Here is a 15,346-nt window from a genome sequence, read left to right on the forward strand (position 1 = left end):
CTAGGAAAGCACTGTCTTGTCACCAGGTTATAGGGTTCAGACCTGTGAATGAGAATGTCATTGTCGTTAGTTGCCTTTGCGTCGATTCTGACTCGTGGTCACCCGTTTGCAGAGTAGAACTGCTCCATAGGATTTTCAAGGCTGTGACCTTTCTGAAGTAGATCACCAGGCTTGTCTTCTGAGGTGCCTCTGGGTGGGTTCGAACTGCCAACATTTTTGCTAGTAGTCGAATGCTTAACTGTTTACACCACCCAGGGACTCCTTGAGAGTGAGTCTAGGTCCTTTAAAAACCTAGAGAAAGACGCTGAGAGGACAACTCACAGGTAAAGCCCACCCAAGAGAAGGCCTTTATTTCAGGCAGCAGAACAACACTGCAGAAATGTTTTCCATCTCCAAACATTTCTGCAGATTTGGAGCAAAAGTTTTACCTGCAGTGCTGGTCTCCCACTCCACCCACCCTGTGGACACAGCTACTCTTCTCTAAGACAGAAAAACATGACTTCAAAGTGCACGCATTAGAACTCCGCCAGCTTTGAAACTGTACATACCAAGAGATAGAAAGGTTCATGAGTTCAAGCATTCTAAGGCTCTTTTTATGGAGGGGTGGAAAGTGGGGGTGGGTGGCAATTTAGGGAAGAAAGGGAGGGAGAACAAAGGGCAGCAGACACAGCAAAGTCAAACTGGATGAAACAGGCTGTTCCACTTTTAACTTCTCTAAATGTACAGTCTGGGTCTCTGGAGGCAAACCGGTCAGTTAAAGGACTTCTTCTCATGCATTCTTAGGCTTCCCTGGTCAGTCCTTGGACTCACTGGGGCCCTAATCAATGGGCTTAAGAAAGTGTGGGGCTGACCAAGGAGGACAAGTCCTCTGGTTCACTCCGGAAAGAGTCAGTGGTCGGGTATTATGTTCCTATCCCTCACAAAGCACGCCCCTGGTCACATGAATGGATCAAAGCAAATCCATTTCCATTCTTGGAAAAGCAGCTCAAAGCACTGGTTCTCTTGATGGTGCCGCTGTCACTTCTGTGTAGTCAACAAACATCACTTACTGGACACTGTTGGGGGAGAAAAAGATGAATAAGCTACTCCAGGAGGTTAAAATACTTAGCAAGGAAAGTAGGCACTTGCATCATAAAACGCGACACTATAAACTAAAAAAAACTGCATTTGCTTCTTCATATTCCACCTTCCATTAATGCTTGCCATAAACCACGGCCTTCCAGTGCAGTGGCTGGTGGTAAGGAGTGCTGTGGAAGTCTGTGGTTTATGGCTTGGCAGTTTGGTATCTTTGTAAATAAAAACATCACCTCCCCCTCCATCCGACCATTTAAACTCAAGACTTCACAGAAAGAAATGGAATGAAGATAGCTCACTCTGTTCCCAGGTCTGAGCCCACTTTCATAAAACTAATGGTGGTATATTACACTGAGTTAGAAAGTTGCATTTAATGGGTCTCAGTGAACGGCTGGTATATGGAAGGAAACAATCCAATCTTTTCAAATTATCTTGGCCAATAATAATTATGAATATTTTCGTAAATATTTACTACGTCCCAGGTACTATCCTAATCTCTTTTACATGTGTTATCACAATTAATCTTCACGATAAAGTAAAAAACCGGTTCCCATTGAGTCAACTCTGATTCATGGCAATCCCATGTGTGTCAGAGTAGAACTGTGCTCCACAGGGTCTTCAATGGCGGATTTTTTGGAAGTAGATTGCCAGGCCTTTCTTCCAAGACACCTCCGTGTGGAGGAACCTCCAACCTTTGGGTTAGCAATCGAGCACATTAACTGTTTGCACCACCCAGGGGCTCCACAATAATAATTTTATAGGCAAGGAAACTGAGGTTTAGCGTGGCTAAGTAACTCAGTCAACACAAAGCTAGTAAGAACTAAAGCCCAGATTTGAATCTAGGTTTGTCTGACCCAAAGCCCAGCCTTGAACTACCACGTTATAATGCTTCAACATGCAACCCTTAAACTTAATTTGGAATCCCTTAGATTTGTGAGCTACCTTACTGTGTTTTTTTTACTGTGTCCAGAATGCCACCAGTTTGAAACATTCCAAAAGCCCCTGTTTGATATGAATGCTGTATTTGTCAGTGAAAAGCATTACAGTGTTAGACACACTTTTAAAGGAAAGAGATGTTGATCAAAGAAGCCAAGTTATGTGTGTGGTTACAGGCAATATTTCTTTTCCATATTTGTGGTACAAAAAATAACCAGAAGAAACTTCTTTCCTTCCTCTCCCGAAGGTACTGGGAGCACGGACTCTTGGCCTTTAAACAGAAAAATTGCAAAGTCTTAAAGGCTGGAGCTTGCAACAAACCAAAAAACCAAACCCAGTGCCATCCAGTCGATTCTGACTGAGCTCGCAAAAGATGCAATAAAGGTTAGAAACCCTGGTGGCCTGGTGGTTAAGTGCTATGGCTACTAGCCCAAGGGTCAGCAGTTCAGATCTGCCAGGCACTCCTTGGAAACTCTATGGGGCATGTCTACTCTGTCCTATAGGGTCACTATGAGTTGCAATCGACTTGACGGCAACGGGTTTGGTTTTTATTATTATTTTTTAATCATCAGGTAGACTTTGGGCAATAAAAATAGAACGGCCAAGTAACAGGACTGGTAGCAAGAACAGTATTTTGAAAATAGGATTACTGTGCATCTGTTGACAAGCATCCATTTTCAAGGCTGCATTCACATGTTTTCTCAACCATCACCGCAAGGCTGAGAGGAGCAAAAGCCAATTATTCCCATTTTATAGATTTAAAAGAAGGCCTAAGTTACTTGCAAAGCAAAAACAGGGAGAATTTAAGGAATTCTAAACTTTTGAGGAACCCTGGGCTACCGCGGGGCCATGAGAACACCTCACTTTCATCTGTTCTTGGGGAACAGTTTGCATAAAAGCACAATTTCAAATCTGGTCAGCAGCCCTAAAGGTCCCTTCAAACTGCTTTGTTTTGCATATGAAGAAACGGGCCCAAGGAGGCTGAGTAACTCGATTAAGGACTGACAGAGACCTTCTCAGACAGGTCTCCTGACTGTTTCTACCGCCCGCCGAAATCTTCTCAATGGAATTATATAAACACCGCAAGATGATTAAACATGTGAAATAGCAGAGTTCTGTCCACTTCCCCAAAACCCCTGAGAGAACTGGGGAGAGGGCTCTTCGTGGACGCTGGAATCCCGGGCCTCCCATCAGCAATCCCCTCTGGAGCCTTCTCGAGCCCCGCACTCCGACGCAAACAACCACGAGCGGGCCGGTGGGGCGGGGGGCTGGTCACTAACACCAAAAGCCAATATGTTTCCGTGGTTCAGAATTTCCACCTCTGGAGTCTGCGGTATGACCTCGTAAAAGATGAAATTCTCCTTGCAAAAAAACAAAACTATTCAACCCGAAGGCAGCAGCGGCGGCTGCCCGGGGAGGTTTTCTAGGAGGCTTGGAACTCGGGGCTGGGGGGCTGCAGGGCCGGCCCCAGGTCGGTGCTCTGGGCTGGGCGCGGCGGCCCGGGGTTGTTTTGCTCGAGCCTGCTGCAGGAAGGGTCCTTCCTCGGCGGGAACCAGCGCCCTCCGCGCGCTGCCAGCCGGCCAGCCCTTCTTCCCTCCCCTCCTCCCCAAACCCTCCCCTCCTCCCCAAACCCTCCCCTCCCGCCCCCTCCCCCACGTCCCTTTCTCTTTCTTTCTTTCTTTCCCGGCTCGCGCTCCCCCACCCGGCGGCGCGCCCGCACCGCTCCTCGCCCAATGGCCGCTGTGCCCGGGCGCACATCAGCTGATCAGCCCGGGCTCCCGGCCGCTGGAAGCCAATCAGGGCGCCGGGGGCGGCCCCTGGCCGACGATAAAGGGTGTCCGGCTCCGGGCCACCCTTCAGAGCCGAGGATGGGAGCAGAGTCGAGCGTCTGACCTGTCTACCTGGCCTCCTCTCCTCACCTCGCTCTCGCGGCCTACTCTCCCTCCAGCCGGCTCGCCGCCCAGGTAAGCGCCTGGCTGCCCTCGGGGTGCGGAAAGCAAGCGTGCCTTTTCCCCGGCCTCCTCCCCGCCGCGGCCCCGCGGCCTTTTCTCTTTGGCCCCTTCCCTGCCTCCAGCCCCCTCCTCTGCTTTCGGCCCCCCGGGGGTGTCGAAGACGCGCGCGTGCTTCCGCCGTCGGTAATTCCGGGCGGACCTGGGCTGCCGTTTGTGGGGCGCGCCCTTATCAGGGTTTTGAGAAGGCTTGGGGGGGGGGGTTGTTTTGATCTTCCTTCTGCTGCAGTGGCCAACAGGCAGGCCCTGGAGGCCTCGGCGGGCAGAGCCGTGGAGCCCCTCGCCTGGGCGGAGCCCTGGGCTCGGGGTGTTTAGGTTGTGGAGGGAGAGGCTGTGTTCCACTGCGGGAGCGCACGCCGGGGCTCCTGGTAGGCGCGGGCGCCTCGCTCTCTTCCTCCGCGTGGTGGCGGGTTTTGGGAGGTCGTGGTGGTGTTGATTATCTTGTAGACGCCAACGTTGAAGGGAATAACCATGAGTGTTTTGTTTGCGTGGCTGCTTCCCGCCCCGGAGACCGGGGAAAATTCTGGGCCTTCCACTTATGACCGAACAATGGGGAGCCCGGCACCGCGGCGTTACCCGGCGGGTGCGGCTAACGGAGAGGCCGGGCCGAGGCGGCAGCCGCGCGCCGCCCCTCCCTCCGTTCATCCCTCCTGTCGCCGCCCCGCTTCCCCCAGCCTCTGCCCTCAGAGGAGAATGGCCCCCTTGGTGAGGCCCTGAGATCCAGACCTGGGGGGGCGGGGCGCCGACGTTCGTGACATTTCAGGGCGAAGGGGCTCGTCTAAAAGTGGATTCCAACTCCCCCGGGGGCAGGAAGCGGGGCCGCTCCCCTAGCCGCAAAGCCACAAAGTACGATGCGGACGACACAGAGTCGCGGTCCTCGGGGTCGCCCTCCAACTGCTTTGGGTTCGTCGCCTATTCGGTGAAGTCCGGAGAGAAATCGCGATTCAAGATTAAGGCCTTAACCCACCAGCCTCAGTATTCCAGCATCCTCCGACCCGAGGGCTCTCGGTCTGCATCTCCGTCTCCGTCCCCCTCTCCCAAAAAGATCCGGTGTCTGGACCAGCGAGAGCCGGAGATCAAGGAGGAGCGTGAACAGAAATCAAAAAAGAGGAGGGCTAAAATAGAGGGAGCCCCCGGAAATATTACTGACCTCCATTGGCTGGGGTGAGTGAGAGGGCAGAGAGAGAGGACTCCGGAGCCGGTGGCAGCTGCAGAAACAGCTAAAAGCTTCAGAGTCCCATTTTTTCCCCCACGTAAAACTTGGCACCGTGAAGGCACCAGTTGCTAAAGTAGACTAGGCTGCTGGCCTCCGCTTCAGATCACCAGAGAGGGTAGGAGACGCTTCACCTAGACTTAAGAGAAAATGTGGCTGGATTTTGGAGGTGAAACAAACAGGTTGGGGAGGAAAGCTGAGAGTGGAAAGCTTTTCTTGGAAACAGAAAGGATCAGGATCGTTCCTGCTGGTCATTCAGGCAGGAATGGGGGAGCTATGTGATTTGACAGACCAAGTCTTATAGATGGAATAGGCAAAGGAGGTTCTCTTCCCCAAGGGAGAAGGATGAGGCTGTTGGAAGAAGCAGTTATGTTTTCAGCTGGGCAAACATGGACCGTTGCCCATAGAAACTTTGCCACTGTACTTCAGAAAGTTACCCAAGTCATTGGAAGAGAAAGAACAATGTGTTCCCTTTCCAGCCACCCTGGGCCTTTGGTGGGGGAGGGAGGAGAAAACGTTTCCTCTTGTTTTGTGGCCTCTTCTTTCTGGTTTCTCTTCTTTCAGAAGTTTTGTAGTGGTGGCTAGTGTGCCTCAGAGCTTTTGAAATCCCAGAGTTTTTTGGTTTAGAAATGGGAATTCCTATTTGAGAAGTTGTCTAGTGGGATCTCAAGAATATTGTCATTCTCAAACTTAAATATGAATGAGCCCATGTTCTGAAGTGACCGACAACTTTGCATCAGACCAATGGAAACTGTGGTAGTGTTCACCTTGGAATCCGAATTGGATTGGTAGCTGTTTTTACATCTTGGTGATTGTAATAACTGTCATCCTTTTATTTCATTTTTGTAGGAAGCCTCAGCCTTCTAAATCTTCTGGGTAGCCTGGTTTTTCATCCTTAAATCTAAATGGTTGGGTCTGCCCCCTACCCTTCAAAGGGAGGGAGAATCTCCAGAAAGGGGTTTTTATTAAGAACACAGCTAGAATGAAAGGCAAAGGGAAGATTCAGCCAGAAACCATAGCAGCCAAGTCTTTCTGTGTCTGGATTTTACTTTTATTGGGAGAAGAGAACAACTTTTAAAACATTTCTGAACCTTAATAGTTTCTTGTTTTTGCCCCTAGTTTCATAATATAAGAAGCTTTCTAAACAATTTTACCTCAGCTACACTGAGGGATAGGGGTTAGTCCTCACAAGTCTAGATTCTAGCTTGGGGAGGGAAGCTTTGGATTTGAAGAAGCTGCAGAACTTCAACTTCTGAGCCCAAGGATGCAGAGAGGGGTCAAGGGTTACCACCAATGGCTTGGTCTTTTCTCCAGTAAGTATCTGCTTTAATCTCTTCAAAAGGTGGTACTCAGATTTTATAGCCTTATAAAGAGAGTTTTATCTGATATAAAACTTTAATCCCCCGGAAAGCACATTGGATAAATACACCTATGGGTATGTGACTTCAAAGGCAGTGGCCGCCACTCTCACCCTGACTTCTTGAGGGTAGTGTTTTCCTTTGATTTAACTGTCTCTCTTGAACCACCGCAAGGATTCGGTTTGCAGTTGGTGTTCTGCGCTCTGAACATTGCTGTCTTTTCTCTCCAGAACACCTTCCACCATGGCCACCTCAGCAAGTTCCCACTTGAACAAAGGCATCAAGCAGGTATACATGGCTCTGCCTCAGGGCGAGAAAGTGCAAGCCATGTATATCTGGATCGATGGCACTGGAGAAGGACTACGCTGCAAGACCCGTACCCTGGACAGTGAGCCCAAGTGTGTAGAAGGTGAGAGCTTGGGCAGGGTAGGGCGCATTCTGTGTAGGAGCAGCGTCCAGGTAGCGTAGCCACCTTAAACCAAGACGGTTAAGTTTTTCCAAAGCAGTCTTTTCTGACTTCATTCAATCAACGTTTATTAAGCTCTTACACTGCCTCGAAGCATAGCAACACTGGAACCCTTATTTAAATGGAATCTTGCATGTAAGCCAGTATATCGAGCAAAAAAGTAAGAGCTCTGGTTTGTGGAGTGTGGGACCAGAGAGTCTGTTGACTGGACCATCTAAGCACTCAAGTACTAGCTGAAAGGTTGGCAGTTTGAACCCATCCAGAGATGCCTCAGAAGACAGGGCCGGCAGCCTGCTTCCGAGAGATCACAGCCTTGGAAGTCCTATGGAGCAGTTCAGTTCTGCACATACGGGGTCGCTGCGAATCAGAGCTGACTTGAAGGCAGCTAGCACAGCACTACCGGCACCCCCAGGAGGCCAGCTGAAACACGGCCGCTCTAATCTGGGTATGCCCTGTAGCTTACGGACTTTGTTTGAAACTCATCACCGGGGTTTTAGATACAAGCAAATGCCTTAAAGTGGTTTCTAAATAAGATTAGTTAGTCTTTTGTTTTCAGTTGGTGCCATTTTTGGAAATTCTGAAAGGCGTTTGCTTGTCCCACTAAACTAGCTGCTGCCGATTCCCACTCATGTAACCCTGTGTGTGTCAGAATTGTGCTTCATGGGATTTTTAATAGCTGATTTTTCAGAGGTAGATCACCAGGCCTTTCTTCCAAAAAGTGCCTCTGGGTGGAGTCGAACCTCCAGCTTTTTGGTTAGCCACTGAATACATTAATAGTTTGTGGATTTCATTTTTAATAATTTTTATTGTGCTTTAAGTGAAAGTTTACAAATCAAGTCAGTCTCTCACATAGAAACTTATATGCACCTTACTACATACTCCCACTTACTTTCCCCCTAATGAGTTAGCCCGCTCCCTCCTTCCAGTCTCTCCTTTCGTGACCGTTGTTGCACCCTCTCTACCCTCCCATGTCCCCTCTAGACAGGAGATGCCAACATAGTCTCAGGATTTCATTTTTTAGTCTAGAACAAGCTGTATCCCTGCCCCCCTCCTAGAAACCAAAAACCAAACCCATTGCCATCGAGTCGATTCTGGCTCATAGTGACCCTAAAGGGCAGAGTAGAACTGACCCACAGGGTTTCCAAGGAACGCCTGGTGGATTCGAACTGCCAACCTTTTGGTTAGCAGCCATAGCTCTTAACCACTAAACCAGCAGGGTTTCCTCCTCCTAGAAAGGGGCCAGAAAAACTGTCATCTGCTAACTTGAGAATAACATATTTGTGATAATGTTCACATTTGAATGAATGAATGAATGAGTTATATCAGATGCATAACAAAGCATGTGTTTGCTATATGGCAGGTATTGGAAAGGCATGGAGGAGAGTGCATGGTAACTGGGGAAAGTACATCTGCATAGACTAACTTGCTTGTGGTAGATGGATAAGTGATGAGAAAGTATCCTTGAAGAGGGCATTTCTCTAGTCCTCTGTTTTCTGCATATAAAATAAGGACACAGCTTAAGCTAGAACAGTCCATAGACACAGTGGAGAAATGAATTGCAGAAAGAAATAACACAGATGGCCTAGTGAGAGAATCGGAGACTCCGCTGTCACGATATTTCAAGTGATCGCTGACTCACTGGTGATATAAGAATACTGGAATTTGTTTCTCTGGTGTCCAGTATTATTTAGAGATGAGGCATCATTTTAGTTTTTTAAGGAAGTGATACAGTCATCTTACTCGGAACTTGGTTAGGAAGGATTGTAGAACTAAATGCAGACAGACGTGAGGGTTTGTTGTTGATGACAGTGGCATTTAGACATCGCTGACCTTTCAGGGAAGAGAGATTTAGAGATGGAAAGGAGAGTGGGGCTATAGTCTTGCTAAGAAGACTCCTATGCATTTTTAACTTAATTCCCCTTTTCTCTCTTTACCCCAGAGTTGCCCGAGTGGAATTTTGATGGCTCCAGTACGTTCCAGTCTGAAGGGTCCAACAGTGACATGTATCTCATCCCTGCTGCCATGTTTCGGGACCCTTTCCGCAAGGACCCCAACAAGCTCGTGTTCTGTGAAGTCTATAAGTACAACCGAAAGCCTGCAGGTGTGTTTAGGATGGGTGCGGGTGCCCCCACCCTAATCTGTGGCTGCTGTGAAGGGTATTAACTGCATAAAATGGCATGAATTCTTTTAAATGTGTTTTCTGGGAGAGTCCCCAGTGACACAGGCCTCCTGCCTACCTGTAGTATAAAGCTTAGATTTTAAGAACATGGGTTCTGGAGTCAGTGTTCGTGGGTTTCAGCCCTGGTTCTACCACTTACTGGCTGTGAACTAGGGCAAAGTATTTAACCCCTGTACCACCATTTCCCTGATTTTCAAATGGGGAAAATAAAAATAAATGGGTAAATATGTGCAGTTGATTTATGACGAACAGCTGTATGTTAGATGTTGGTTGCCGTTTCACTCCTGACACCTGGTTTGTTTTGTTTCTCTTAACTGTGCACTGACTGTAATATGAAAATATTGACTCACCAGTAGCATGGGTTTGTCATGAGGTTTGCTGTAACTGGGCTTTTGGGTTCCTGTTGGTCCCATGTAGACTGTTTGGCATGCCCACTTCTCCCGATTCTCTGCTAGTCCTCTCTTTAAACCTAGCTAAGCCTGACTTCTACGACATCTCTTGCTACTATCCGCCAGTGAGACTTTGGCAGGTCACTTAGCGTGACTCTGGACCTTCATTTCCTTTGTTTTGAGAGGCAGTATCATGTTGTAAAGGGCAAAGCTCTGAAGCCAAGAGAGCCTGGGGTTTCCTGGCCCTGCTGGTGGCCCTGTTCCTGGGCAAGTTACCTGGTATCTCTGCACTTCAGTTTTTCTCATCTATAAAAATGGAGACAGTTTATACCTACCTTGTAGGGTGGTTATACTCACTCTGAGTTGTTTTTTATAAATATAAAGGTCTTGTGTACCATCAAGTTGATTACGACTCGTAGTTGACCCTATTATGTGACAGAATACAACTGCCCCATATGGTTTTGTAGGCTGTAATCATTAAAGAAGCAGATTGCTAAGCCATTCCTCTCATGGAGTGGCTGGTAGCTTCAAACTGCCCACCTTCCAGTTAGCAGCCAAGCGCTTAACCATTGTGCCACCAGGGCTTCTGTAAAGGTCTTAAAGTTTTTTAAATATGAAAGTTCCTGGAACATAGTTAAGCAGTCAGCACTAAGTCTTATTATTTTAAAGTTCCCTTCTGGCTTGGAAATTGCATTCAGCTGGGCTTGTCCCGTTTTTTTCTGCACTGGCCAATACTGAATAACTCAGCACTTAATCTTCTCACCTGGAATATAAGCCCTCATAATGGACAAATGATTCTCTCAAAAACTTGTTGATTTGGTGCTAAAATCCCTGTGAAACGAGGAAGAAGACTGTCAACTAGCAGCAGCTGTCTTGTGAATAGAGGATTTAAGAGCTTGGCATTTGGTACTTGAGAGGCAGCCAACATACAGATAAGGTGAAAATTCTGTTCTGGGTCCACTCCCATGTGACTTAGTTGTAACTGAGTTTAATTATAACCAGAGTCTTTGCTGGAGTCCCACTATAAAGGTACAGTTACAGCTTCTCTCATTCTCCTGCTTCCTGAGGTGCAGGACACAGAAAAGTTTATCCTAGGTCAGCTCAGCTTACAATGAATATCTCAGCTGCCTAGAATCTGAGGACCGTTTTCCCATCAGCACTGGGGCTCAGCATATGGTCTGAACACCCCTAATGGCATGTTGATGCTTTTATTCTAGAGACCAATTTAAGGCACACCTGTAAACGAATAATGGACATGGTGAGCAACCATCACCCCTGGTTTGGAATGGAGCAGGAATACACCCTCATGGGAACAGATGGGCACCCCTTTGGTTGGCCTTCCAACGGCTTCCCTGGGCCCCAAGGTAAGTCCCCCCAGGTGAGAGGTGAACCTGCTCCTCCCCAAGTGCTTAACTGGCAAAGAAAGCCCCACTTTCCAGATATGGGAGTAGCTCTTTCTGACTCAAAAGCTGTGGGAGTATCCCTAAAACTCGCTGAAATAATCCCGTAAAGAGACACAGCCCTCATGTTACCCAAATCCAGACACTGGTGCTGTGTGCAAGGATTGAGGGGAGGCGCCTTTCTGAACACCCTGTCTTGGTGCCTCTGCAGGTCCATATTACTGTGGCGTGGGAGCAGACAGAGCCTACGGCAGGGATATTGTGGAAGCTCACTACCGGGCCTGCTTGTATGCCGGCATCAAGATTGGGGGGACGAATGCCGAGGTCATGCCTGCCCAGGTAAATGGCTGTAATCCATCGCTTTTCCCACCTCTGAAGACTTCAGGGTAGGCCAGTGGGACTTTGCCCACAAGGGCTGCTGACACACCACTCAACTAGCCCAGATGATTGGGTTAGGGCAGAGGTGGGAAGAAAGCAGGTTTAGGAATTTCTGAGTTGGGGTTAACAGTTGGCTTTATTTTAAAGGCAAACCATTTTGTTCTTTCTAGTGGGAGTTCCAGATAGGACCCTGTGAAGGAATTGACATGGGGGATCATCTCTGGGTGGCCCGTTTCATCCTGCACCGTGTATGTGAGGACTTTGGAGTGATAGCAACCTTTGATCCTAAGCCTATCCCTGGAAACTGGAATGGTGCAGGCTGCCATACCAACTTTAGCACCAAGGCCATGCGAGAAGAGAATGGTTTGAAGTAAGTGCCTTCTCCTGCTGGGGCCATCTTTACTCTCAGGCGGCTGAGACTGGGGTCGTCTTTACTCTCAGGCGGCTGAGAGCTTGGGAAGGGAGTATCGATTTCAGCTAAGCTCCTTTACGAGAATACACGTATTAGGGATGAGTATGCTGGGCTTCTCAGTTTGAATGTACCTTAGCTCTTGGCACTTCGCTTGAAAAATTTTCTAATCCTATTATGTTCCCATTTGAAAAGTATCAAGTAATATCCTATAAATAGAATTGAGGGTAATGGTAGGGGAAAGTTGACAAACAGATTCATGCATTTGAAAATCTTAGAAGAACTAAATTAGTAACAGTACAGACTTGAGGATAAACATGCTCATGGAGGGGGAGAAAGCCTTGCCAAGTCACTGGGGTGTTTTCGGCAAGTATTACCTGTCTGCTACATGTCAGGTATTGCCCTGAGCACTGGGACACAGGTAATAGGCAAAATCAGCCCTTCTGGAACATTTGTTCTGTTGCCGTTGTTAAGTTGATTCCAACTCATAGCAACTCCATTCGATAGAACTGTACCATAGGGTTTCCGAGGTCATAATCTTTATGGGAACAGATTGCCAGGTCTTTCTTTTGTGGAACCGCTGAGTGTATCTGAACCACCAACCTTTTCATCAGCAGCCAAGCACTCAACCATCGTGCCACAAAGCCTCCTTGCTTTTGTTCTACTGAGACCATATTTCGGAGCCCAGTGAACTGGGAAACACTGTTTTTGATAAATGGGTCATCCTGGTCACCTCATTTCTTTGGCCCACACCTGTCCTCTGCACTTGAAGGGCAGGTTTCCTGGTGATAAGGTCAGAGACATCTTTTCTGTTCCTTTAGGTACATTGAAGAGTCTATCGAGAAACTAAGCAAGCGGCACCAGTACCACATCCGCGCTTACGATCCCAAAGGGGGCCTGGACAATGCCCGGCGCTTGACTGGATTCCATGAAACCTCCAACATCAACGACTTTTCTGCCGGTGTGGCCAACCGTGGCGCCAGCATCCGCATTCCCCGGACTGTCGGCCAGGAGAAGAAGGGTTACTTTGAAGACCGCCGCCCCTCTGCCAACTGTGACCCCTTCTCGGTGACAGAAGCCCTCATCCGCACGTGTCTTCTCAACGAGACCGGCGATGAGCCCTTCCAGTATAAAAACTAAGTGGACTAGACCTCCAGCCATCAAACGCCTCCCAGTTCTTCATCCCACTCCCACTTCTCCCCTCTCCCACTTGTTCCTACTAGCTGTAACTCAAAGGGCAGAATATCAAGGTCTTTTGTATTCCTCATGCCCACTTAATAACTCTTGCTTTTTTGGGGCCAGGTTAGAGGGGTCAAGTTCTTAATCTCTTCATACCCATCCACCTTTTTTCCCCTATCACTGAAGCTTTCTCGAAGACTGAGGAATAGTGCATTAGTGGGGAGGGGGGTGGGGAAACATAACCACTGCTTCCATTTAATCAGGTGTGTTTGTTTGTCCAGTAGGCAGAGCTGTCCAGACAGAGAGCATATGTGTTTGTGAAAGGAGGAGGGGAGGACTTTTTTTGAGGTAGCTGAAGGGGGAAGGGCCTGACTTATTCTGTAGTTAGGTTAGGATTTCCTTCTTTTGGTGGGAAATTACATTTCTTAAAAAGAGCGTAACCAACTTTACATTAAAAGTGGGAATTCAGAGAGACGGAGAGGAGGGACCAGGATGGACAATGCCTCTGGTCCTTGCTTTGGGCTAAAGGCCCTGGCCTGAAGACTAAACTCAGAGTAAACTGGATAAATCCCTACCTTAAGAAAAGAAAAAGCTCGCTCTTATTGCTTGGTCCTCCATTTATAACACAAAGCAGAATAGTATTTTTATATTTAAATGTAAAAACAAAAAGAAATTATATATACGGGTGTGCAGATACATGTGTTTTTCTGAAAGAGAGGAGTCACCAGGAAGCAGATTCGATATAAGTAGTCTGGTTAGAAGTAAGGGTCTCCTTTTGGGGAGGGATGGGGGAGGCAATGCTTGGAAAGTTAACTCTTTGGGGCTGTTAATTCCCTAACTACCACTTGAGGCTTTCTCTGTACCCACCCTTCTGAAGGAGTAGAAACTGGTCAGTTAGCAGGTGGAAGCAGGTTAACTAGCAGCAGTCAACCTGAGCCCCCCATGGCTTTGGTTTATAAAGTTTATAAGACACGCATGTACTTGTACACGCACACACGGGTTTAGAAGTACGAGTTGGCTGGTCAACTTAAGCATGTTACCGACAAGGGGGTCTTGGGGTTCTTTTCCGGTGGAAGCAGCATGTCACTAAAGCAGGCCTTTTGATATATTAAAATTTTTTTAAAAAGCAAAACAAGTTTAGATTTTAATTATTTGTAGAGTTTCTAAGTCTTTCAGTTTTACAGAATTGCTTGTTTGCTTCAACTGTCTTGTCATCTCTGATCTTTGAGGAGGGGGCAGGACGGAAATCAAACACTTGTAATTTTGTATTCAGGTGTCTTCTGAGTACGAAATACTCCTTTCCTTTGTTAAGATTTCTGAAGTTGTTTTTTTTTTCTTTTATAATAAAAAAACACACCCTAACTTAATCCTAACATTTTTCCTACTGTTCTCGGGTTATTTTTGTGTTGGCCGCAGCGGGTAGGCTGTATTTCTCTCTTGCCATGACGACTTGTAATTGCCGTGTACAGATGTTCAGAGTTAGATGCCTTCTCGTTGTAAACAAACTGTGTAACTGCTCTGAGCAGCTCTTATAAATCAACGTAACATTTATAAGATTTCTTCTGACTTGATTCTTTGTGGTTCTTTTAAATCTCTATTTGCTGTTTCTTTTCTTTCCTACCCAAAAGAGATTTTTTTTTTTAAGAGGCAAAATAGACTCAAGTTTGTCTGCACTTGGAAGTTTTAGAAAATCTTTCTTGAATCATGTTGCCAATGAGCCCTTTCCTGTACTTATCTTAACTTTGGCTCTGTGTAATTTCATTTTCATTTTCTTCCCATCAAAAGAGCACTGGATTACACAATCCTGGCATGTCCTACCTGGCCCTAGGTTTTTGTAGTAGGGTACAAACCCTGCTCCTCCACTCATGCTCCAGAGCTTAGTTTTGACCTACAAGGCAATAGCATAGTGTTTTGAATGCCCCTCTGGCTTAGTTTTACAGCAGCTTAATTTTGTGTTATTAATAGTTCTTACTATCCCTACTCATCTCAATTTCATCCTCCACCCAGCTGCCAGTGATTCATCTAGATAGCAAATATTGACCACGTTGCTACCATCATTAAACACCATAGAGCCTGGCTGTCCTGGGCATGTCCTACCTTCCCAGGCTTGTCTTTAGGTATCCTTTTTCCTTGTTCCAGACCAGCAAGGTGCTTGTGATTCCCCGAAAAGTTGACACCTTTGTGTCCTTGCTCTTGGCCCCCTTACCTGGAAGTTCTACCTGGTCCTGGCCTATTTCTCCTAGAACTAGAGTTTATTTCTCAAGGCTGGATAGGTGCTCCCCCTGCTCCCATGATGCTGTGCACATGCCTGTACCAAAAAGCAGTTTTCCTTCCAATACATAATAACCTAAGATGC

The 15,346-nt window shown here is 47.3% G+C and overlaps 1 protein-coding gene across 2 annotated transcripts; it reads left to right on the plus strand.

Annotated features, from left to right (window-relative positions):
- Nucleotides 1–3,839: 3,839 nt before the first annotated feature.
- Nucleotides 3,840–14,544, plus strand: GLUL (glutamate-ammonia ligase). 2 transcript variants are annotated; one of them, XM_064276552.1, is made up of 7 exons: nucleotides 3,840–3,974; nucleotides 6,821–6,999; nucleotides 8,996–9,157; nucleotides 10,842–10,988; nucleotides 11,236–11,363; nucleotides 11,573–11,772; nucleotides 12,426–12,626. In XM_064276552.1, exons 2-7 carry the CDS (start codon nucleotides 6,834–6,836, stop codon nucleotides 12,598–12,600), a joined length of 978 nt encoding a protein of 325 aa, XP_064132622.1. In that variant the 5' UTR covers nucleotides 3,840–3,974; nucleotides 6,821–6,833; the 3' UTR covers nucleotides 12,601–12,626. The 2 variants fall into 2 exon arrangements, with proteins under 2 accessions (XP_064132622.1, XP_003410905.1); XM_003410857.4 differs by lacking the exon at nucleotides 12,426–12,626 and adding an exon at nucleotides 12,633–14,544 and having other exon boundaries at nucleotides 3,841–3,974.
- Nucleotides 14,545–15,346: the final 802 nt, after the last annotated feature.

This window comes from Loxodonta africana, chromosome 25, assembly GCF_030014295.1.
Source record: "Loxodonta africana isolate mLoxAfr1 chromosome 25, mLoxAfr1.hap2, whole genome shotgun sequence".
Lineage (NCBI taxonomy): Eukaryota > Metazoa > Chordata > Mammalia > Proboscidea > Elephantidae > Loxodonta > Loxodonta africana.

Excerpts from the sequence above, each read along its gene's own strand:
- GLUL (XM_003410857.4), top strand. The coding sequence starts at position 6,834 with ATGGCCACCTCAGCAAGTTCCCACTTGAACAAAGGCATCAAGCAGGTA. Across the intron at positions 7,000-8,995 it reads TGAGCCCAAGTGTGTAGAAG|AGTTGCCCGAGTGGAATTTT; the intron begins GTGAGAGCTTGG and ends TCTTTACCCCAG. Across the intron at positions 11,773-12,632 it reads CGAGAAGAGAATGGTTTGAA|GTACATTGAAGAGTCTATCG; the intron begins GTAAGTGCCTTC and ends CTGTTCCTTTAG.